The following is a 23,606-nucleotide window of genomic DNA, read 5'->3' as shown; positions in this document are numbered from 1 at the left end:
TAAGTGTCTGTTCACATGTACAGTGGAGGATGTGTGTTAGACATGGCAGAGTTCCTGAGTGGGTTTAATCTACAGCCGATGATTGATGAGTTCACATGACTGCAGTGAAACATAAATGAACCTGATATAACTGTAGAGTGATGTTTTGTGTAAATACTGTAATTATAATAGAATTATTATATAACTGTAGAGTTGTATGTAGTACAGAACCGCCTACATGTCACATGACTGCCATAAAACATAAATGAACCTCTGTGATTAAAGAAAGTCTTTATTCTCAATCTGGCTTCAAAACTACTTTAGTTTATTTATCTTGTTGATCAGTGTTATGTGTTTAAGCTTAGTGTTGTAATTACACTGTAAATATGTTGTTCAATGTCACAAGAACACAACACAGTCTATAAAATGAGATCCACTTGAGGCTAGATGTGACTGAGTAAGCAACTAACTACGGTTTAAAGCAGCAACAGATTCTAGTTGAGTTCAGCTGGGAATTTTACTGAAACCTGGCAACCCTGTCCATATATTTAGAGTGATTGTCATTTAAATGTAAATTTAACAAGAATTTTTTTTTTTACCTTATGTTTCTTGTTAATGTTTCCTGTATTTAAATGTCTCGGTCTCTAAAAACTCTTTAAAACTTGACATTAAAGCTTTATTCAGTCACACACAAACATGGTCACCTTACACACACCTAGTCTGAAAGAAAACACTAAACCTCCACCTACTGTTCAAATGCTGTAATCTTATTTATTTAGTATGAAACATTATCAGTTACCAATCCTGTATGAAGCCACAATAATAAGGTTATATAAGTGTTTATAATAAATAAGAAGTGTTTAAGGGTTAAAATGAGAAATGTGACCAGTGTGAAAGAACACAGTAAATATATGTGGAACACAATACAGTAAACAGAACAGTGCAGTTCATGTCAAAGTTTCCACAATAAACAATAACGTTCATCTGAATCTCCCTAATTGTGTTGGTGGGATATGTCGCTTCACTTCCTAGTTTCTCATGGAGGACGCTGCCCCACTTCCTGTTGGGGGGGCGTTTTAGTATGTTTTTGCCCTAGTGATATTTTTTGTTTAAATTTTACCCGTGGTGGAGGACTTTTCCCGCCCTTTCCCCTTTCTGGTTTTCTGGACCTGGGTCTGGCCGCGGTGTGTAGGAGTTGTACTCGGCCCTTCAGCTCGGCTGTGGACGTCACTCAGCCCTCTCTGGCTGTGCCGCCATGTGCCTTACTTCCCCCACCTGCCTCGTCGTGTGCCTTGCCCCAACCACCATCACCACCCCGCCGCCCCCCACCTGCCTTACCGTGTGCCTTGCTCTGCCCTCTTGGATCTCCCCGGGATCATAGCCCCATCGGATATGGGTTGATACTAGACTGGCGCGTTCAGAGCCACGCCTTGAGGGGGGCTACTGTCAGGATCCAGCCCGGACTTTGGCCACGTGCTTCTGTTTATGTTCTGTGTCACGTGTCTGCCCCGCCCCTTGTCTCTTCCTCCCTGCCTCTGCACACCTGTTCCTCATGTGTTAATTGTTATGTCTATTTAGCCAGACAGCATCCCCCACAGGGAAAAGTAGGAAAAAGATCATCCCCTACAGGAAAGGACTAAAAGGAGGGAAATTTAGTGGAAATTTTAAATATCATGAGTGTTATATGTGCTTTCATGGTAAATTGTGTGTGTCAGACTAGGGAGAGAGAGAACAGGAGGGCATGTCCTTACCATAAACATTCTTACCACAAACATTCCTGCCATAAACATTCCGTGTGTTAAAAGGATGGGAACTTAAGGGAGTGTTGGTGCATGTGTTTGAGAAGATCTGACCTTACTGAGGTGACCCAGAGGTCACATAAACACAAGCACACACCTAGGGTATAAAAGAGAGAGCTGAATCACTAATCTTTGCCTCTTCACTGTGTAGACTTGGCACTCTACACTGTATGGAAGACGCCTTTTGCTGCAGCAAAATAAAATACCATCTTTACTTCTTTGCTTTTACTACCAACTCTGAAACTGTGTTTTTCATATGCAGATCAAAACAGCAACCACAGTTCACATAGAGTTCACATAAGCACATGCAGTCCGTGACATCCCTTGAGGGCAAGGATCGTGGCAGTGTCCCTCACAGGGAAAAGTAGGAAGAAGATTGTCATCCTCCACAGGAACAGGAGTGAAGCAAGGTTACAGATCACATGAACAAAAACCTATAAGGCTTGACTTCATCCTCTGAGGACAAAAAGTAAGCCAGTGTACCCAAACAGTAAGTGGAGCGGTGTTCCATATTGAAGCCAATGCATGGCAATGAAGAAAAAAATTCTAGGTGAAAAGCAAATGTCATGTGATGCTCTCCTGCTGGATCTGTACATGGCGGAATCCTTCCATCAGAAATGGGATGATTTCACAGATAAAACTAGACCCAAAAGCAGGGAAAGCTAACAGACCTGATTTATTAACACAAAATAACACCCAACTAGAAAACACTGAACTGAGACCATGGACACGAGGACAATACCATGACAAGGAAATAAGGCCATTTGCTCTCTGTTGAGTGAATAAGAATAAATCTTGGTCAAACACCCAGAAAAAACAGATTAATGAATTGGTCATATGATTTGTATTTTAAATGAAAACAAAATATTTTTACTGCACTCCCAGATGTAAATACAAGTGTTCAACCTAAAACAAATCACCACAATACTCCAGTTCTCATAAAAGACTGAAAGCCATGAAAAGTTTTAAATCCCAACTGTACCTGCAGCTACATCTATGTTTTTTTATTTACCATTGAATTATTTATTTCTCACTTTGTCTGTTTAATGTCCTTTACATATAAACTGTTTGGCTAATTATTTAATTATTTATGTGTTATGTGTGAATTACAGTAAAATTGAAGGAACAACCTGCTTCTTTAGAAATAATATTTTAACTTAAACATTAGTGATGTTTATTTATGAGTATAACAACGGAACATGAAATGTTGAACAGGCCTAGATGATCTCACATATTGGTTGAAGATGAAGAAGAGAAAGGTGACTTTAAATGGGGTTTCGGTACTTAGGCCGGATACAGAGATGTCACACATGTCTGCATGAAAGGATATCTTTATTTAGATCTATGTAGGCGATGTGGAAAAAGTGATCTCATAGTGAGTCATACTTCATCCTGTTGTGAGTGTGAGGGGATCTGAGTCCACATTATTGTAAGGCCATTAATGACCATTGGCTCCACTTGTCCATTTAGAATGGAAGTGTAACTACATTTAATGAAACATTTAGTTTTGTTCTTTTGTAATGTTGTGCTTCTACTATTTTGAAATAGTATGTATATTCTATAGACTAGAATTCTAAAACCAGGATGTTGAGATAAGCTGGTTGATTGAGTAAAAGAGAAGTTAAGCTCCTCACATCTGTCTTGTTTGTTTCTTTTGTTTGATGTTAGTCGGTTGCTAATGTGCCTTTCCTGAGTGTTTATCTGCTTTGCCCTTTAGTCTCGGTTTTTTGAGAACTATCTGTGAGTCTTCAATGCTAACGGAGATACCTGGCCGGATGAGAGATGGAGAGCTGTACTGCTTCACTGACTTGGTACAGAGGGACAGCAGATTTTCTACTCCTTGCCAAATACGGGTACAACATACAAATCGGCAGAGTATGTGCTTACTTCATCCTGAAAGCTAACATTGTAAGCACTGCCAAGCTTAAAGGAAAATGTTCCTTGGTGATGAAGAACATCAGATTTAATAATACAGAATTCTACAGCAGTTCCATGATGAATGACACACAGAATGACACAGAGGTCTTGGTCCAGAAGGTTAAACTGTCAGTTGTTGGTAAGTGGATTAATCTCAGACGATACTGAGTACGACACACAGTACACAAAGTTTAAAATGTCTGGAAAGTTACTGAGTGACTTGAGCAGCATGTTTCCTGTAGATGTCAGTGTTTTTCAGTCCTGGTTGAGAGAGAACTACACAGTTTAATGTTCCCACAGATCATTCTAAAGCTTTTCATGGCTGTGTTAGACTGAGTGAGGAGAACACACACCTCCTGTCCTGTATTTCACTACTGTTTCAGCACACACTCAGTCACTTCCTCTCAATAATCAACACTTAATCCTCATCTAAGAGCCTTGTGATCTGATAAAGTACTGAAATGGTTCTTAACCAATAACTCTGATCTGACATGATCTGGAAAAAGCAGTACATTAGGATGGAAAAAGGAACCTGGTTAGATTTTAATGACATGACAAGGGGGTGTGTCTAAAGTACAGGGCTTTTCGTAATCTGGTGTGAGCACCAATTCAAAACATCTCTTATTGTTCCTGGATAAACTTTAATAAAACACTTCATATTATTATAGCAGCACAACACTGATTATTATTTAAGGATCAGTGATGACATCATCTGCATGTATGGCTGAAAAACACTGAACAATATCAGTAAATGTAGTCTGATGTTTGATAGATTTTCTTTGAGGACACGTTTTCCTCAGCGCTGTACTGACATCTCTGTGTGGTTTAATGTGTGTTTTAAACCACAGTGTTAATGAGAGAGAATCTTCATCAGAGGATTCAGACTCACATGAGACTGGATGGAACAACTGGATTATTATATGGGGGGGCACGGTGGCTTAGTGGGTAGCACGTTCGCCTCACACCTCCAGGGTCGGGGTTCAATTCCCGCCTTCCTCCGGGTACTCCGGTTTCCTCCCTCAGTCCAAAGACATGCATGGTAGGTTGATTGGCATCTCTGGGAAAAATTGTCCGTAGTGAGTGAATGAGTGTGTGTGCCCTGCGATGGGTTGGCACTCTGTCCAGGGTGTATCCTGCCTTGATGCCTGATGACGCCTGAGATAGGCACAGGCTCCCTGTGACCCGAGGTAGTTCGGATAAAGCGGTAGAAAATGAGTGAGTGAGATTATTATATGTGTTGTGATCCTAATCATCATCATCATCTGTGTGTCTGTGTACGACAGCAGGGTGAAAGGTAAAACTGGTTAAAATTGTAAAGTCTGAAAGAATCAGAGAGAATTTTTGTGGTAATTGTGTTTATGTGTCTAAATTTATAATATTATAATTTTTCAATATTTCTGTTTTTGAAAACGGAAAATCATCATCTATCATCAGGTCTCAGATGTGCCACTTACTCCACTGAACAGGTACGAAAACATTCAAATAAAAATGAATGAATAAAATTTAACCACTTTTTTTTTTTCAAAAACATAATTGGATTTTGGTTGTAGTTTAGGTGGGGAGTTTACAGAAACATGGCAACCCTCCCTGCCTACTTTGGGTCACTGTCATTTTAAAGGTACATTAGACAAGATCAGAAACTTTGGTGAGAAGAAGCCTCAAAGTTTTTCTTTAACTTTATATTTCTGGACATTCTGTGGTACTTTATTTTCTGTGTTATTTTTATTTCCTTTTCATGGAGCAGTTTTTTGAGCACAGAGAATGATCTTGATGTGCAGGTGAAAGTTCAGACTGAGATGGAGGGTTGGGGCTCTGTGGGATTTCTATGAATGACGGAGACGAGGTTCAAACACAAACAAACCTGTTTCAGTCACATAATACACTCGTGTTGAGGTCATGACTTACATCAGTATTATTTATTCACTATTTTCCAGGTTCTATGTGTTAGGAACAAAGAGAAAATACTGGACTTTTACATTAAAGTAAAAACATTGTCCTGTTTTTTTCAGTCACCATCACACACAAGAGTTCTGACTCTTACACTAATATTATTTATTTATAGGATTTATTATCAGTTATTAATCTAATATGAAGCCACAATAATAAGCCAAGTGATTAAGGGGATTAAATTAGTAATGTGACAAGAAAAGTGTGAAATATTGTAATAAATGTAAGTGAACAGAATTCAGTAAACAGAACAGTGCAGTTAATGTCAAAGTTTAGACAATAAACAGGAAAAAAAACTGTTCAGTGTTTCTTCATCATCTGAATCTGAATCTCTCTACAGAATGGAAACGGACATCATCACAGTGTTCAGTACAACACAACGTCCAACAGTGTGACATACACAACAGTCAACACACAAACACAGAGTTAATGACCAACACAAGGTGGCACCAATTATTTATTTCTTTTCTTTTCTTTTTTTATATCTCTTTTCTTTAGAGATGAACTTTGGCATTTTTTACATGATATAAAGATTTTTTTTTTCACCACCTTCTCCTCTCCTCTCCTCTCTCAGATGGTCTGCTCTGATCTCATCATGGATTTCAGATCATCTTAAACTTCATCCCTGAGCCACTGAGCTGATGTTCATCTCTGGAGCTTCATCACCATGTCAGGATCTTCTGATTTACTGCAGAACTCTCAGATCACACATCATGGACCATCAGTTACTCTTCTATCTAACCTGACTTAGTCATTCACTACACAGAGACAAATGTAAATGAAGATCCTCAGCACATAATTACACCTGATAATAAAATGTATTTCTTTCTCAAACTGTGCCTTTATAGCTGGAAACACACAATTACATATTACTTCTGAACTTTGTTTAATATTATTTAAATAATCAAATTGTTTGTATATAATTAAAATACAGTTTACTTTAGACTAAAGACTAAAGAAATGTTTCTATCTGCAGTGTCTTTTCTTATTTGGCTTAATTCTGTATTAAGGTTTAATTATCACCTTAAATAAGTTTAAATAGGACCAGTGATGGTGTTTATCAAAGAGCAGAACATTAAACTACTGACAGAACAGACCACAGATTTAGAGAAACAAAGAGAAGAATTCAAATCTCAGCTTTACTCAGAGACAGAAGAACATTTCCTGTGATTCAAGATGAATTAAATGTCCTGCTGCCATCTGTTTAGTGTCATATTACAACAATGTCTGACTGCCAGAAGCTTTAAGTAGTGATTTCAGCACCTCAACAAGCCACAGGGGCACCCAATATTTTAGAATTGCACAAAAACATTAGTCACATACTGTATATGAAAGTGACGATCTCTTCTGATTAGTTCAGTAAAGTCTCCACTACACTCACTTCATCTCTAAAACCTGACTTAAGTTCATTGTCTTCTTCCTACAGTAAAATGTTTCACAGACAGTTGACTGAGTTGATTTAAGTTTTAAACCAACAGATGAACAGACAGTGTGTTGACTTCTTTACACCTCCAGCAGTCTCAGTTAAACACTTTAGGTGGTAAACATTCAGCATGTTCTCTGTGTTGAGCTCATATTTTAATTCTTCTGTTATCATAAGTTGTAGTTTTATTTGTGAAAAATGTTTAGTATATGTCTCTCTGATGGATAAGACTTTAACTTTAGAGCTGCGTATTCAGACACTAAAGAGGATTAGCGACAGTGAGAACAATGTAATGTCTGTAAGAGAACGTCTGGATGTGTTAGGTGGAGTTATTAAAACCCCGACTTTGACATTGTCTCAAAGCAGCAGAATAGTTACAGAAGTATAGATAGAGAAGAAAATTGTAAAGTTTAAAATTATTTACTATTTATCTCTAACATCTATCCCTAATGATGCCCCAAGGTTGTCCAGCAGCAGGATCTCATTGTCATGGCCTGGGTTCGATTCCTGGGCAGTGATCTAACCCAGCCACTGTACAGTTTACTCTCAGTGTCGGTCCTGAGCCCAGATAAATATAGGTGGGTTGCGTCAAGAAGGTTTCCGGTGTTAAACCTGTGCCAAACCTAATATGTGAACCATGTGGTCCACTGTGGTGACCCTGAACAGTGAACAGCCAAAAGATAAAATAAATAAACAAATTTTATTCCTAATGATCAAGTCTGAGGTGATGGTGATGAGAAAAACTCCCTAAGATGATATTAGGAAGAAACCTTAAAAGGAACCAAACTCAGAAGAGAACTTCATCCTCATTTAGGTGACACTGGACAGGAAATAATGTCAATGTAATTAATGTCATTTCTACAACAGTTTAGGGTCCAGTGGAAGGTGAAATGCTGCTCAGTTGGTTTCAGGTCTGTTGTCTGACCTGTCAGGTCTAAAACCTTCCACATTTTCCCCCTTGATGAAGTCGTGTGTTGAGTTTCTGTGTGTTTTGGATCATTGTCTGTCTGCATGATGAAGTTCCTCCCAATTAGTCTGCACAAATTCCTCTTTAATGATCACACAAATGTTCTTGTAGACTTGTAAATTCATTCTGCTGCTTCCATCATGAGCTCCATCATCACTAAAGATTAGCGTGAATGTTCCAGAAGCAGCCAGGAGGCACAAGCCATGACACCATGTGGAGATGATCTCCGATCACCACATTGACCAGATTAGCTCAGACTAATGAACAAGTAAAATAAAGAAAAAGGCAATTCTTTAGACCGGATGAGCACAGAGACGAAGTTTAAAATATTCTGTCAACCCCACAAACTACTGTGTGGACTAAAGACTTCTAATGTAACTAATGACTTGTTGAAATCCCAGAGTCAAAACCTTCTACCATCTTTCTATCTTGGAAAGTTTAGGCCATTTCCCCAGATACAATTACATCCTACTGTTAAATGTAACATTTCTCATTAAAACTCAACTTTAATATAAAGCATATATAAAATGGACATCTCTTATCCCTATCATTGTTATTTTGTTTTTTTTTGTTTTTTTTTTTGTTTTTACAAACATTTTTAAAAACATTGATGTTAGTGTTAGTTCATAAGCTACACAAAGCCTATTCAAGATTAACAGATGAGTCTAAACAATTCATCCTTATTGTCATGTTAAACCTTCCTTCATTAAACCAATGACAGAAATGTTGCTCAAAATAACTCACAATGTTACCTCATCTTTTACAATTACACAAATACATATATAAAAATGATCTAACCCACAACTACCACCCCCATGTTTCACAGTAGCTCATATGTTCATTTCCTGAAATAAAAGCAAAGCTACAATGGATAATGAAGGACAAAACAGTCAAACAGGTAGATTTTATATTTTATATCTATTTTGCTTTATTATCTTACAGTTAAGCTATTTTCGATAACAAATAAACAACCAAAAAAGTTTTTGTATAGCCTGTGTATCTCTCCACAGTTAAGTTATACTGAATGAATATAAATAAGATCATGGAGACCAAAGTAATAAACCTCTTTATACTTTAATACTTTATTAATATACTTTGTTTCTATCAGACTGGATCCCAACAAATGTAAAAATATGTATCTCAGGTGTTTCATGTCAAATTACATTAACAGTTATAACTTCAGATACCTGTCCTGATCTCAGGTGTTTCGTGTCAAATTACATTAATAGTGTTATAACTTCAGATACCTGTCCTGATCTCAGGTGTTTCATGTCAAATTACATCAACACCATGAACACCTCTTCCAAACCATTATATGAATGTTGTAAAAAAAGATATATAGTGTGCCTTTAAAATATAATAAATTATATATGTGAACAGTTTATATTTGTCTACATAACTAATTTGTACCATTTGAGCATAAAAGATTCAATCTTTTTTTTAATGCAGGGAAACAGGGTTTCTGCAGTTATTCAACAAATATATACAGTGCCCTTCATAAGTATTGGAACAGTAAAGACAAAATTGTTCTGTTACCTGTGGTGTCAAGACATATATTAATATGAGGCAGAAGTACAGAATGTCACATTTTATTATTGACTGTTTTAACACAAAATGCTTTACCAACTAAGTAGTACAGCACTTTCAGCACTTTTCATCAGAATTTCATCCCTCTGCCTAATGTGAGCATAAGTATTGGGACGAATTAAGTAAATGTAAAAACTAATATTTAATTGGAAATCCCTTGCAAGCAATCACAGGAGCGAGTTTGTGACCCATAGACATCACCAGACTCTTGGTTTCACACTTTTCCATAGCTTTAATACAGCCAATTTAACAGTTGCTTGTTTTATGTGATTTTACTGACAGTTATTTTAGAATTTTTTTTCATTTGTCTGTCATCAAGTGCTGTTGATCTTCTCGGCTGACCTGGTCGTTGTTGGTTGCTGAAGCTTGCCAGTGGTTTCTATCTTTTTCAGGACATTCCAAGTCAATGTCCAGATTTAAATCCTATTAAACAAGCATTTCACCAGTTGAAGAGGAGACTTAACGCAGAAACTCCGCAGACAAGCACAATTGAAAATAGCTGTATTAAAGGCCTGGCGAAGCATTTCAAAGTGTGAAACCAAGAGTCTGGTGATGTCTATGGGTCAAAGACTCACTCCTGTAAATGATTGCAAGGGATTCACAATAAAATATTAGCTTTTACTTTGTTAAACTGTTCAAATACTTATGCTCACATTAGGCAGGCGGTTGACACTTTTAAAAGTTGGTAAAACATTTTGTGTTGAAACAGTCAATAATAAAAATGTGACATTCTGTACTTCTTCCTCATATTAATATTTTAATCATATTTAAAAATGTCTTGACACCACAGCTAACAGAGTTATTTTGTCTTTACTGCTCCAATACTTATGGAGGTCACTGTATGCTATATGAAATTGTTTGTTCACTCACAAATAAATGTTAGTGCCTGGCCCAAAAAATATTTTATTTAAATTTTATTTTCTTTTGTTCTGCAGCATACTGAACATGAATACACAAGAAGAAAAAGGTTCCATGTGAATTTGTGAATTTTTTTTACTGATATGTAGAAAGGTAAGCATTACATTAGCATGGCTTTAAATACAGTTTACATAATATGTAGACAGGAATACATTTTTAAAAGTGATCGATATCCAAAAAAAGTTTGAAATAAAAAGCAATTTCTCTTTTTTTAAATTGTACTTAATATTTGTGTGTGTGTGTGTGTGTGTGTGTGTGTGTGTGTGTGTGTGTGTGTGTGTGTGTGTGTGTGTGTGTGTGTGTGCGTGTGTGCGTTTGTGTATGTGTGCGTATATATATATATATATAATATGCACGCACACACATACATACATACACACGTATGATGGTGAAATGTTAACAATGTGTTTGTAAATAAAGTTTGTCCACAGATCAAGATCAAGATTATTTTTGCTTTTTCTGTCCTGCTTATGTGTAGGACATGGCATCAGAGGTGAAGGATATTTTGGCATTACAAGACCCAAACCTGGTGATCAGCAAAGCCTTCAAACTGTGTATTACACAGGGTGACTTGGCCACACTGAAGGAGGGTTGCTGGCTTAATGACAAGGTAAAAGTTAGAAAAATAAATTGACTATTTACTTGGTTTATTGGGAATAATGCATCACTATATTGTTGTAAAGAAAATGGGGGGAATAAAGGTTTGTCCTCAATATTTTATCCAAATTTGTATCAAACATTATAAATTGAATTAAAGTCTTCTCTTACAGCACTTTTTTTCTACCCAAAGCTTCAGAGTGATGAAGGTCATGCAGCAGTGAAGAACTGGACAAAAACTCAGGACCTTTCCTCTGTGATCTTGTTTTGTTCTTTTGCACCTAGGCATGCCCTGGGATTTGGCTGGAAATCATATATAAGTTGGGATGCATTGTTTTAATATTTATGTTTTTGCTTATTTTTTTCCTTATTTTTGCTGTTATATTAACCTTTTGTTCTATGTTTATGTTCTGTAAAGCTGCTTTGAGACAATGTCAATAGTAAAAATGCTATACAAATAAACTTGAATTGAATTGAACTGTTATTCTGTGGTTTAATCATTCATCTTTGAATATCTGCATCTTCTATTTTATTTAACAGAAAGTACCTGACAGAGGAGCACAGGGTCAAGAAAGGATGCATCTTGGAGGCTTCCAGATGGACCATCGGCCGAATGAGAACTTTTGTATAACACCATATAATGAATTATATGGGTCTTTTCTGAATTAAGTGTCATTTTAAGACTAAATGTTCTGCTATTGTGTCTAGGCAATTCCTAAACAGTTGAATGGTGATGACTGTGGGTTTTTGTCTGTAAATATGCAGACTTCCTTTCTCAAGGCAAGTCAGGGCAAGTCGTGGCCTAATGGTTAGAGATTCTGACTTGTAATCCTAAGGTTGTGGGTTCGAGTCTCGGGCCGGCCCCCAACTGCTCCTTGGGCGCTGCAGCATAAAAATGGCTGCCCACTGCTCCGGGGGTGTGTGTTCACTGCTGTGTGTGTGCACTTTGGATAGGTCAAATGCAGAGAACGAATTCTGAGTATGGGTCACCGTACTTAGCCGTATGTCACGTCACTTTCACTCAAGGAAAGCCACTCACATTCAGACAGGTACAACGGTGCTCCTGTTCACACATATAATCCTCAAACATATTATTATGGAGACAGATTCATCTGTCATCTGACATTCCACTCTTCAGAAAAGTGATGGTTTGGGAGATAGTACATCAGAACATCCTGTAAGCCCTGAAGCAACCAGTCATTCAAACATAATGAAACATCTTATGTTCTTTTTGTGAAAATTTAATAAATTTAGTATGAATAATTGCAAGGGTTTTCTTTACAAGCAGTGGGCTGTGGAAAAGTATGGAGATGAATCAAATCTGAGGTTAAACTGCAGATTTGTCTTGTGTGATAGAACTCATGATAGAATTGATGTGAGGTCAGTAAGCTTATTGAAGTGAAATGGGCATACCATAACTGAATAGTATATTGTGAACATGGAGAGATCAGGACAGGTATCTGAAGTTATAAGTGTGTTAATATAATTTGACACGAAACACCTGAGATCAGGACAGGTATCTGAAGTTATAAATGTTAATGTAATTTGACACGAAACACCTGAGATCAGGACAGGTATCTGAAGTTATAACTGTGTTAATGTAATTTGACACGAAACACCTGAGATCAGGACAGGTATCTGAAGTTATAAATGTTAATGTAATTTGACACGAAACACCTGAGATCAGGACAGGTATCTGAAGTTATAAATGTTAATGTAATTTGACACGAAACACCTGAGATCAGGACAGGTATCTGAAGTTATAACTGTGTTAATGTAATCTGACACGAAACACCTGAGATCAGGACAGGTATTTTATTTTAAGTATGAATGTCACGAAACACTCGCGACTGCGGAAAGATTATCTTAAGTTGTAACAGTATGAATATAATTAAAAAAAAAACACCCACCATATCGGACAAGTAACGTTATCTGAAGCTATTTATGCAAACGGATTTCCTCCCAATCTGCGCATGATCGTTGACCTATGCAGTTTATGAAATAGGCCACGTCTCCCTGATGACGCAATATCTGTTACGCTGTCCTGAAATCCCTAGAAAATAAGTGCCTGCCCACACAAATCAGTGGGGATGGCGAAGTGAAGCTTTCAACCCAATTGTATCGGAAAAAGGTTTTCAAATCACAGCTCGATGAGGACCTCTGCTGGTGAAAGCGCTATCACAGAATGTTCCACAACTAAACAACGTATTCATTTTAGAAGCAAAAATTAATGGATTGACAAATTAAGGATAGATTAATAAATAAATGAATCAATATATTAAATACAATAATGTACGTTCTTATTGTATGTACTTTGTTTAAATGTAACTTTTTTGTACAATTTGTATGCAGCACAGCTGCAAATGCTTTGGTAATACAAATGTACAGTTTTTGTTATGCCAATAAAGCACACTTAAATTGAAATTTAGCGAGAGAGAGAGAGAGAGAGAGAGAGAGAGAGAGAGAGAGAGAGAGAGAGAGAGAGAGAGAGAGAGAGAGAGACTTTGTTCCTATTTTGATAATAATAAAATAACAGCAGCACTTTAACTACTTAATTATTTTGATAATTAAAACTGAAACAGGTGAATAAAATTAAAAGTAGGCTTAAAAATGCCTCAACCTGGATGATGTATTATTAAATCAAACACTGGATCGAAAAACAGATTAAGGATAGACCTTGTCTCAAAAGTATAAAGTGTGAACCATTTAAAAAAAGATCATGCTATTAAGCGGTGCTCACTTTTCTTGCATTCCTTTTCATTTTTCAACTTATTACTACTATCCAATAAATATATATGACAAAATATACGACATTAAATGTTACACTGAATCGTATAATTGCCCAACGATGAGTGAAGTTATAAATATAGGCTTCACAACAAAACCATATATATCCACCTTATTGGGCGAAATGAAAGTGATCCCACATTTCAGAACGCGATTTTTTTGTAACAGGCTCCATTTACAACTCACAACAATAAACTCTCCTAAACTCGCTATACAGTAATAGATTCCATGTAATACTCCAATACAACACACGAGGGCGCGCCGCCGCGTGTTGCGCACGATTTTAAACCTTTGAATCAGATAACGAAGCAGTCACGTGGGTGTGTGTGAAACGAAGCTTCGGATTTCATTGGTCACGTGATTTTGCCAGAATGAATCAAGCTTCGATACAAAGCTTCAAGGAAAATCGGACACACGCCTCGGAGCTTCGGTGTCACTGGTAACATCACTACAAATCAGGCAAATGACATCCAAAGACATGATTGTTTTTTAATAGATGGATATACGACTTTTATTTTTTTTAATGGGGGTTTGTTTTACTATTGTTAATCTAATAAAAAAAAAATAAAATAGGACAGGTGGTAATTGTATTCATGAAAATGTTTAGTGTTTTAATAAAACATATGATGTATTGTTCATTTTGTTTTCTTCTGTTTTAGATTTAAGTCGATTCCTGTTTCTCCTGTGTTGTGTGTTTGTATGGTTCCCTGGCTGGCCGGTCTCAGGTGTGTGCTGCTTGGTGACAGCACGTGTATTTTGAGTCCGGTTGGCTGGGGCTTTGTTTTCGTATTTCTTTTTTATAACAACTTCCAAGCCTTGTGTCACCAGCTTGATTCCGTGTGTGTGTGTGTGTGTGTGTGTGTGTGTGTGTGTGTGTGTGTGTGTGTGTGTGTGTGTGTGTGTCTGTGTCTGTGTGTGTCTGTGTCTGTCTGTCTGTCTGTCTGTCGGATCCATGGTATGAGTGAAGGTTTATGTTTTGAGTTGTTAGTTTTATTTGAATTGTGGTGTGTTTTTCCTTTTCAGTGTGTAATATCAGGGAGATGTCTCCCTACGCATTAAGGGTCTGCCATACCCCAGGAAACTAGCTAATATATTAAGAGTGTGAGCTGGCTGTTAACATCTTGGGGAGCATCATTTCATGTCTATATGTGTTTGATTGTTGTGTATATAATTTGCTGTCCTATTTTTGCAATAAATCTTTGTACACTGTGATTTGAAGTGTTTCGTTTTTGGGCCCGTGCTCTCTAGAAGTGTTTCTCTTTCAAACTAATTTTGAAGCAGTGGCATAGTGTTACATACACAATACAAAAGCGTTGGGGTAAAAACAGTAAAATTTTTAGACACAAAATGAATCTACTTTTGCCTTTTTCAATTTAAAAAGAAAAAAACGTGCATATTGTGTCCTTTATGATCACGTGTATTTCAGAGCTAATATATCTATACTGCATGACTGCACTGACTAGGCATAAAATTAAAATTAATGCAAAGAAAATCACACACAGACAGACACACGCACATTTACATTTACAGCATCTGGCAGACGCCCTTATCCTGGGGCTCCATGCAAGATCTCACCTCATGGAGTTTCAATGATCATGAGAATGGTGAGGAATCAGCCCAGAACTACACAGGAGGATCTTGTCAATGATTTCAAGGCAGCAGGGACCATAGTTACCAAGAAAACAACACAAACACAACCACATATGATAACACACTTAATCTTTATATATATATATATATAATGTGTGTGTGTGTGTGTGTGTGTGTGTGTGTGTGTGTGTGTGTGTATGTGTGTGTGTGTGTGTGTGTGTGTGTGTGTGTATGTGTATGTGTGTGTGTGTGTGTGTGTGTGTGTGTGTGTGTGTGTGTGTGTGAAGGGGTAAAAAAAAACCTTTGAAACTTTTTCATTGTAACTTTGAACAATGTTTTAAACTCATGGTATCTTAAGTATGTAACCTAGTGATCCAGCATTACGTCACTCTGGATAAGGGCGTCTGCCAAATGCTATAAATGTGGTGCAGAGTGGGAGGTGCGTCAACACTGAAATAAAGCGCCCTCCCTCGTACTGCATCACATTCAGCATTTTCACTGTCGATGAGTGAACGCAGGTAAAACCCGTTTTATTATGAATTTATTATGTTTTGTCTATGTTTGATCGTAGAACATATACTTTTATTCGTTATTATTATTATTATTATTATTATTATTATTATTATTATTATTATTATTATTATTATATCATTCTACTGCGATAAATAAACAGCTCGTTTTGTTGATGAGTTGTTACATATTGCCAATAGTAACGACGTGTTGTAAATATTAAACTATATATAATAGAAACACGTTTAGATCATTTAGTTTAACCTGCTGCTGTAATCTGCTTCCTCTCCATCCACTGTTAACACACGATTTATCTAACGTGTAGCGTGTTGTAGCCAAATTCGGTTATAAACATTTACACGTGTGTGCGTGTGTCTGTGCGCATGAGTTTGTGTGTGTAATATTAAGCCAACGCCCAGAGAGGTCATTTCCTTTGCCTTATTAAACTGAAGTCTCCACCTTACTGCTGCGCTCTGCTGATGTTTAGCTGGTTTTACTTTCCCATAAAAGCTCAGATTTCACAAATGACTTCCACTATTAAATGACGCCATTTGCAGTCCGAAGAAATCTTTGGTTTCTGCATTGAATGCCCTTTGAACTGTCTTTTATTATTAAATTCTTATCTAGTTTATTTTTTTATATACTTTTGAAAGATGTGTCTTTGTTTGCCACATTTAACAGCATTAACCAACCAGAATGAGTGTGTGAACGTATATATAAACCGTGTTGTGCAAGAAATAGCTAAAGGTTCAGTTCACAGAGATTAAAATAAGTAAATGTTTGTAGTTCACCATTTTAATCTTGAACTGGTGTACTCATGTGCAGGTCAGTTAATATTTATTAAGAGTGAGAATTTATTATTAATGGTGCAAAAGTCTGCACCATTAACATGAGATTTGATTAGGAAGACATGAACTGTAGTGTAACATAAACTAAGGTTAATGAACATGCAATAAAACACAACTAAGATTTTTGTATTACTATAATCATGCACACACAGTAATAGTGGAAGTCAGAGTCATTTGTGAAATCTGAGCTTTTATGGGAAAGTAAAACCAGCTAAACATCAGCAGAGTGCATCAGTAAGGTGGAGAATCAAGCATCGCGTTATTTCAGGCAGGCCACGCAGTAAGCTGCATCAGCTGCTAATCAGCTGTCCACAAGGCGCACCAATCCAGCACAACTTCCGTAATTTCCCTCCTTTAAATCCTCACCTTCGAGCGCTCCTACGCATCGCCGCTGCTGCGATCCAACGGGGGGCACGGTGGCTTAGTGGTTTGCACGTTTGCCTCACACTTCCAGGGTTGGGGGTTCTCCGGGCTCCGCCCTGTGTGTGCAGAGTTAGCATGTTCTCCCCGTGCCTCGGGGGTTTCCTCCGGGTACTCCGGTTTCCTCCCCCGGTCCAAATACATGCCGGGTAGGTCTATTGGCCGCTGCGGCCTGGATGCGCAGTTCCTCTCACGATCCGCCTTGGCAAACGCTCCGCAACATGCTCGTCGCCGCGCTCGCCCTGGGTGATGCTTCCCCTGCCGTCTCCGCTTAGTGATATACAACATGCTCGTTGTCATATCGTCCGGCAGGGGCGTGTGGCTCAGCAACAAGCTTTGTTGCGACTACACCGCAAGCCAGCCCAGGGCGACGCCTCCTCGCCGTCTTCACCAGGTAGTGGACACTAACCCCGTCGAAAGATGAATTAACAAGCCGTCTGACGCGTGTGCTTGGCTGGGGAGCCTCCGGTGCGAAGCTGCCACTCCTTTGGCATATGGTTTTGTTTTGGGGGTCTATTCATTCCCAGCGCTGCCTCCCCGCCCCGTCCATGCATGCGCACGGACAGGCGCGTGGGAAAATTCTCCTAGAACAGAACCATCCCGCCAACACTAACTGTATGCTCGCTAACCTTCATTTACGTAGTGGTCCTGACTGAACCTCTGTTTAATAAGGAAAAGGAAATGACTTCTCTGGAAAGTTTCAAAGTGTGTGTGTGTATGTCGTGCATGTATTAAGAGTCAGCATGATGTAACTGTTCAAACTGGTGTAGATTTGAAGTTTTGACCAAAATAGGCTTTATTTACTATCTTGACAGAATGTAATGCCTTTTTTACTGAATAATTACCATAGTTTGCCTTCACACTGCTCCCTAATTTGTTTTGGGCCAGTATTAAGTAGGAGAGTTATAATTTTAAGATTATTTTTGAATTTTACCTTGTAGAGAAAATAACTAATTAATATTATAAATGTTGTACTCCTCCAGAGCAAGGCATCATGAACTACTTTTCCATTTGCATGATACTGGGAACCGTGTGTTTGAGTGAGTATCTGTTTATTATTACAGAGAATATAAACAACTCTAACATAAGAGCATTGTTTTAAAAGGTGGTGATAACATCAGTTTTAAATTAATTTCCCCTCTCAGGTCTCATCTCTGCAGCTGATATCCCTGTGTCTGGTCATGTGGGTTCTACAGCTGTCCTGCCATGTGAACTGCAGAGTGTAGACACTGAAACACAGTATATTAGGTGGCTCATCGGTACTGAGACTGTGTTTGAGCGACAGGGGAAGGATACATATGAGGGTGAGGGATATAAGAACCGTGTGGACGTTCCTGAGGAAGAGCTGAGTAAAGGGAACTGTTCCTTGGTGTTTAAACACCTAAAACTTACTGATACAGCTGACTACATGAGCTACAAGGTAGTGAAAGGCAACAGGGGATCTAACAGATTTAAGAGATCTGAAACACCAGAACTAAACCTGATCAGCAAAGTTCATCTCTCAGTCATTGGTGAGTGAGTTATTGTCAGTAGAACACACACTGATCATTACACACAATGACTGGAAAGACACTGGGCTTATTGTAGAACAGCCTAGAGCTTGATTCAAGCCAGTACAATGATCATGTCAGTGTTTTCAGCTAAACAAAGCTCTTTATGTGTGGTAGACTGAGTAGGAGAACACAGAGCACTTGATCATCTTAGATTTCTCTTTATTACACACAATAGCACTTTTAACAATTAACAAAAATAAACTTTACATTACTGTAGAAAAAGAAGAATAAAAAAACGTAAAATGAAGTTATTATTTAAGAAATACTATATAACTATAAGAGTTAATAACATCTGTCCATAATGATCAAGCCTGAGGTGTCGGTGGTGAAAATAAACTCCCTGAGATTATATGAGAGGAACCAGACTCCGTAGTGAACATCATCAGAATCAGCTACTCTACTAAACAGAATAAAGATAGAACATCAGAATATAAAAATAGAATAAGAATATAAAAAGGTTAAAAATAATTAAAGAGTATTAAGAATTAATGATATGTAATATGCAATTGTGTCTTTCACACACACACTGGTGGTGTTCTTATTAGTGTAAAAGATTGCAGAGATTAGACCAGTGTTTTTCAACCCGGGGTACGAGGACCCCTAGTGTCGGGTGCTGCCCCTTTAAGGACGCTAGTACAGTGTGCTCAGGGGATTGATTAGAAAAAAAAAGTTAGTTAGAGAGAAAAAAGGACACTGAGAGAAAAGATATGTTGTTATGTTAAACCTTGCTAGACCAATAGTAAAATTCTAGTTTAAAAAATAATAATAACAAAACTATATATTCCCCAGCGTGGTGAGTGATTTATGTTAAGTGAATTGATATTTTTTGAGTTGTTATTTAGTTCGCTATTTGCAATTAGCGCCGAAGCGCCTAAACGGCTAATGCTAATGCATATATATGTTGTTTAGACGTTTGCCGGTTTGTATTGTTTGTCGGGATGTTCAAGCAATATATGTTGTATTTAGTACTAAATTGCATTTAGTTCTAAATTGCATTTGGTTATGTGGGCAATACTGCTTTAGTAATTTTGAGTTGTTTGTGTTTTGCAGTTTGACCACACACACACACGCATGTACACATGTATACACACATAAATGTAAAAAACCAACAACACCCAAAACAACAAATTCTGAGAATTAAACTACAGCAACAACGAATGTGTACATTGTGAGTTCTGCACTAGAGGAATACATAAATAAAAGAAAACACAACAAACAATATCCAGCTTAATGTTATCATTTTGTGGGTAACACCTAGTGTTCCGTGGCGTAAATACAGTGGGTCTGTAAAATTATTATTATTATTATTATTATTATTATTACAACCCGAAAAATCAAGGTTGAATTTACAAAAGCTAAATAGGACAGATGGCAGTGTAAAAACTGTTCCACATGCTGAAAGAGAATATTGTTCTGAAATGGACAGTGTTGATGTGATGTGATGGGGTTAAGTACTCTAAAAAGGTTGAGAAAAACTGGAGTAGACCATCGTGTTTATTTTAGTGGAGAGTGTAAGTTAATAAGAGTTTGTTAAAACAGTTAATAATGGAGTGAAGGACTGGGAATGTTAACATTGAGCTACATTATAAGTGAGTCACATGTTCCTGATCTACAGTAAATCACTGTAGCATCATCCAGAAAAGTTAAACATAAAAGAGCCATTATTGTACCAAGGTAATAGAATTTTTTTTTCCACTGCAGAAAAACTTGAAGAGAAATCATATGAACAACAACTGTCTGGAGGTGAGATACACACTCAAATATTTTAGATTAAATTTCTTACACAAACAATATTTTCAGTTTTTCTGGATGTTCTGTTTATTTTTTTGCCCCAAAAGATTTTTTTAATTGCCCATGATATTTTCAAACATAATTTTATGACACCTGCCTATTACACTGTTATGTAGTTCTGACTTTAGTTGCAGCATCACTTCCCTGTGCGGGGCGAGTGTATTGTTTTGTTGTAAACTTCATTGTTTTAGATTTTATTTTGAAAATGTTTTAGCTAAAGTAGATAAAATAATTCATTTTTGTATTTTTTCCAGGTGCTTCAGGAATGAAGTGTCTGCACCCACAGTTCATGGTCCTGTTTCTTCTATCAGTTAGTCTTTCATTTCTTCATGAAGAGACCTGATTTTTAGAGACCTGTATTTACTTTTCTACTAAGTTGTGTATGTTTTTTGTTGTTCTGTTTACCTACTTGAACAACCACCTACCTGTCTTGCAGTCTGTTACCCTTTTGTAGACTGGGACCTTGACGTGGAGATGGGGCTTGTGTACTTCAGTGAACCTCAGGGCTATGTCATCAGGAACCGAATGTTCCTGTTAGGGGAATTAACAGTCCTGACGGGAGGAGTCAGACAAAATTCAGTCAAAATTACGTCTTTAAAAAAGTATTAATTAGTCAAAAAGTTTTTCTGCGTGAGAAATATGATGTGTGGCAGGAGAGCGACCAAAAGACCGACATGAGGGACTGTCACTCTCAATGTGTGACACTTGACAGCCCTGCTGACGAGTGAAATGGAGACTCATTTCTGTTCACACTTTCCACTAAACCTGTGTGTCTCATATTAAAAGTGGCAAATATGGCAATGTGAAACGCCAATTTGAGACAAAACAAAGGTTTTGAACAAACATATCCACTCAAATCTGAAGACAGCGTCCCTGAGACAGCTTTCCCAGGTCTGAGGAAAGTAGCCCTAAACATCCTGACCATGTTTGGCTCTACATACAACTGCGAGGCAGCTTTCTCTACAATGAACATAATCAAATCTAAATATGGTTCCAGACTCACTAATGAGCACCACCACGTCTGTATGAGAACGGCCCTGACTCCATTCAAGCCCAGGTTTAACATCCTGCCAGACAAGCTAGAGCTCAGTTCTCTCACTGAGATATAAAAGGGAAAGTTAAGCACTTTATTTAAACATACACAATTTTCACATTTTATTTATTTTCTCTTATATTGAAATACTTTTATTTATTTAATGAGAGAACGTAAGTATCTACAATTAAACGTTACGTGACAATAAATATTGTCAAGGTTTTTGAATTGTACTGAATTTATTTGATTTGACAGTCAGGTATTGATTGCTTGCAGATGTTGATACAACTACTAGGCTACTTAAATATATATCACACTAACTAATGAGACATTATGAACTTCTGGTCCTTTGCTTCAAGAAATTTTCTCTTACTGGACCTCTTTCAATTTTAGTTGAATGCCTCTAAGGTCTAGGACAGAGGCATTCAACTAAAATTTAAAGAGGTCCAGTAAGAGAAAATTTGTCCATCACTCTCCCTATACTAACTAAAACCAACTTCCTGCATCCCCCCTTCAAACTCTTAATAACCCTTCTGTATGCAACTTAACCTTAACCTGTACAAAAAAAAAGAGAATAAAAAGAACACTGCTCTTAATGATCCACTGTTGGCGTGTGTTTGTGTGTGGGGGGGTTTATTAACGTATAGTATTATTGCCATTTATTACATGACAGTGTGTTTGTGTCACATAAGACTTTTAAACATCTAGAATATTTTTCCTGAAGAACTTTTAAGCTACACTTGTGTAAACAAATTACTTTTTTATGACAGAAAGAAATACAGCTTTTAACATATTTAGCTGTGTGTTCTCTGTGTTGCGTTGTGTTGTTTAATAGACTCACTACACCAAATTCCTTGCCATCACGTCCTCATTTATTGAATCTGAGCAACACATAAGCAGACACATTTTAGGACTTGTGCAGCAAATAAAGCTTCGCATGGCAGCAATGCACGAGGCTGAGAATGATAAGATTACATTCACGCTGTTAAAGAAGAAAAAATCACAGAGGGACTTATCACAATTATACAAGCATATATTTTGAAGTCATCTGTTATGTTAAATGTAGGTCTAATTAAATTACCACAGAAACTTTCATGACCTACAGTTGTGAACTCAAATCAGCATGGTTGCCAGATGCACACAGGAAGCAAGTGGAATCACAAAATACTGTTCTAAAAGCACACCTGCTACACATACTCCTGAACAAATAAATAATGAACAAAAACTTTTTATGACCTTAAAATGTACTTAAAAAATGACCTTTAGGGGTAATAAAACTGTCAAAATTAGTTTGACGATTTGTCCCTTGTATATTATATATAATCATCTTTGTGTGTTTTTTTATCACTCAGGAGGCTTTTCTTCCATGTTAAATGAGATACAATCACTTAGTTTAGACACCAATGTACTTATTTTCTAATTTCCTAGTTGGGTGCTTTTCTACCAGGGTGCATTTTTTCTCTCTAATATTTTTTTCCCTCTAAGTAGAGCTAGTGACGTGACATACAGCTAAGTATGGTGACCCAGACTCAGAATTCGTTCTCTGCATTTAACCCATCCATAGTGCACACACACAGCATTGAACACACATACACACTGTGAACACACACCCGGAGCAGTGGGCAGCCATTTATGCTCAAGGAAACCATTGCTCAAAGAAACATTGTCACCAAGTCGTCTGTGTTGTTCTTTGTAGCACCATGGTCCTGGAGGAACATTGTTTCCTTTCTCTATTTACCACATCAGCTATATGGTTGAAATGAAAATAAAAGCTTCTTGACCTGACTTGAAATTCAAGTCGCCTGAAGTTTCTTGGGATCAGTCGGTGATCCATTCATGCATAATATTCTGAGAGATTATTGAGAAACCTCGCTGCAGTTACAGATTTAAATGTATGTTTAAAAATGTATCAGGTCTTAAACACATTTTAATCATGACAA

The 23,606-nt window shown here is 37.3% G+C and overlaps 1 protein-coding gene across 1 annotated transcript; it reads left to right on the top strand.

The window, feature by feature from the left end:
* Positions 1-17,538: 17,538 nt before the first annotated feature.
* LOC125145714 lies at positions 17,539-22,265 on the top strand. Its single transcript, XM_047819787.1, has 5 exons — positions 17,539-17,683; positions 18,273-18,329; positions 18,435-18,800; positions 20,544-20,585; positions 20,888-22,265. Exons 1-5 carry the CDS (start codon positions 17,539-17,541, stop codon positions 20,974-20,976), a joined length of 699 nt encoding a protein of 232 aa, XP_047675743.1. The 3' UTR covers positions 20,977-22,265.
* Positions 22,266-23,606: the final 1,341 nt, after the last annotated feature.

Source organism: Tachysurus fulvidraco, chromosome 10, assembly GCF_022655615.1.
Source record: "Tachysurus fulvidraco isolate hzauxx_2018 chromosome 10, HZAU_PFXX_2.0, whole genome shotgun sequence".
NCBI classification, from domain to species: Eukaryota; Metazoa; Chordata; class Actinopteri; order Siluriformes; family Bagridae; genus Tachysurus; species Tachysurus fulvidraco.
This window is presented reverse-complemented; position numbering and strand designations above follow the sequence as displayed.

Excerpts from the sequence above, each read along its gene's own strand:
- LOC125145714 (XM_047819787.1), top strand. The coding sequence starts at position 17,539 with ATGCTTCCCCTGCCGTCTCCGCTTAGTGATATACAACATGCTCGTTGT. Across the intron at positions 18,801-20,543 it reads AGTTCATCTCTCAGTCATTG|AAAAACTTGAAGAGAAATCA; the intron begins GTGAGTGAGTTA and ends TTTCCACTGCAG. Across the intron at positions 20,586-20,887 it reads TGAACAACAACTGTCTGGAG|GTGCTTCAGGAATGAAGTGT; the intron begins GTGAGATACACA and ends TATTTTTTCCAG.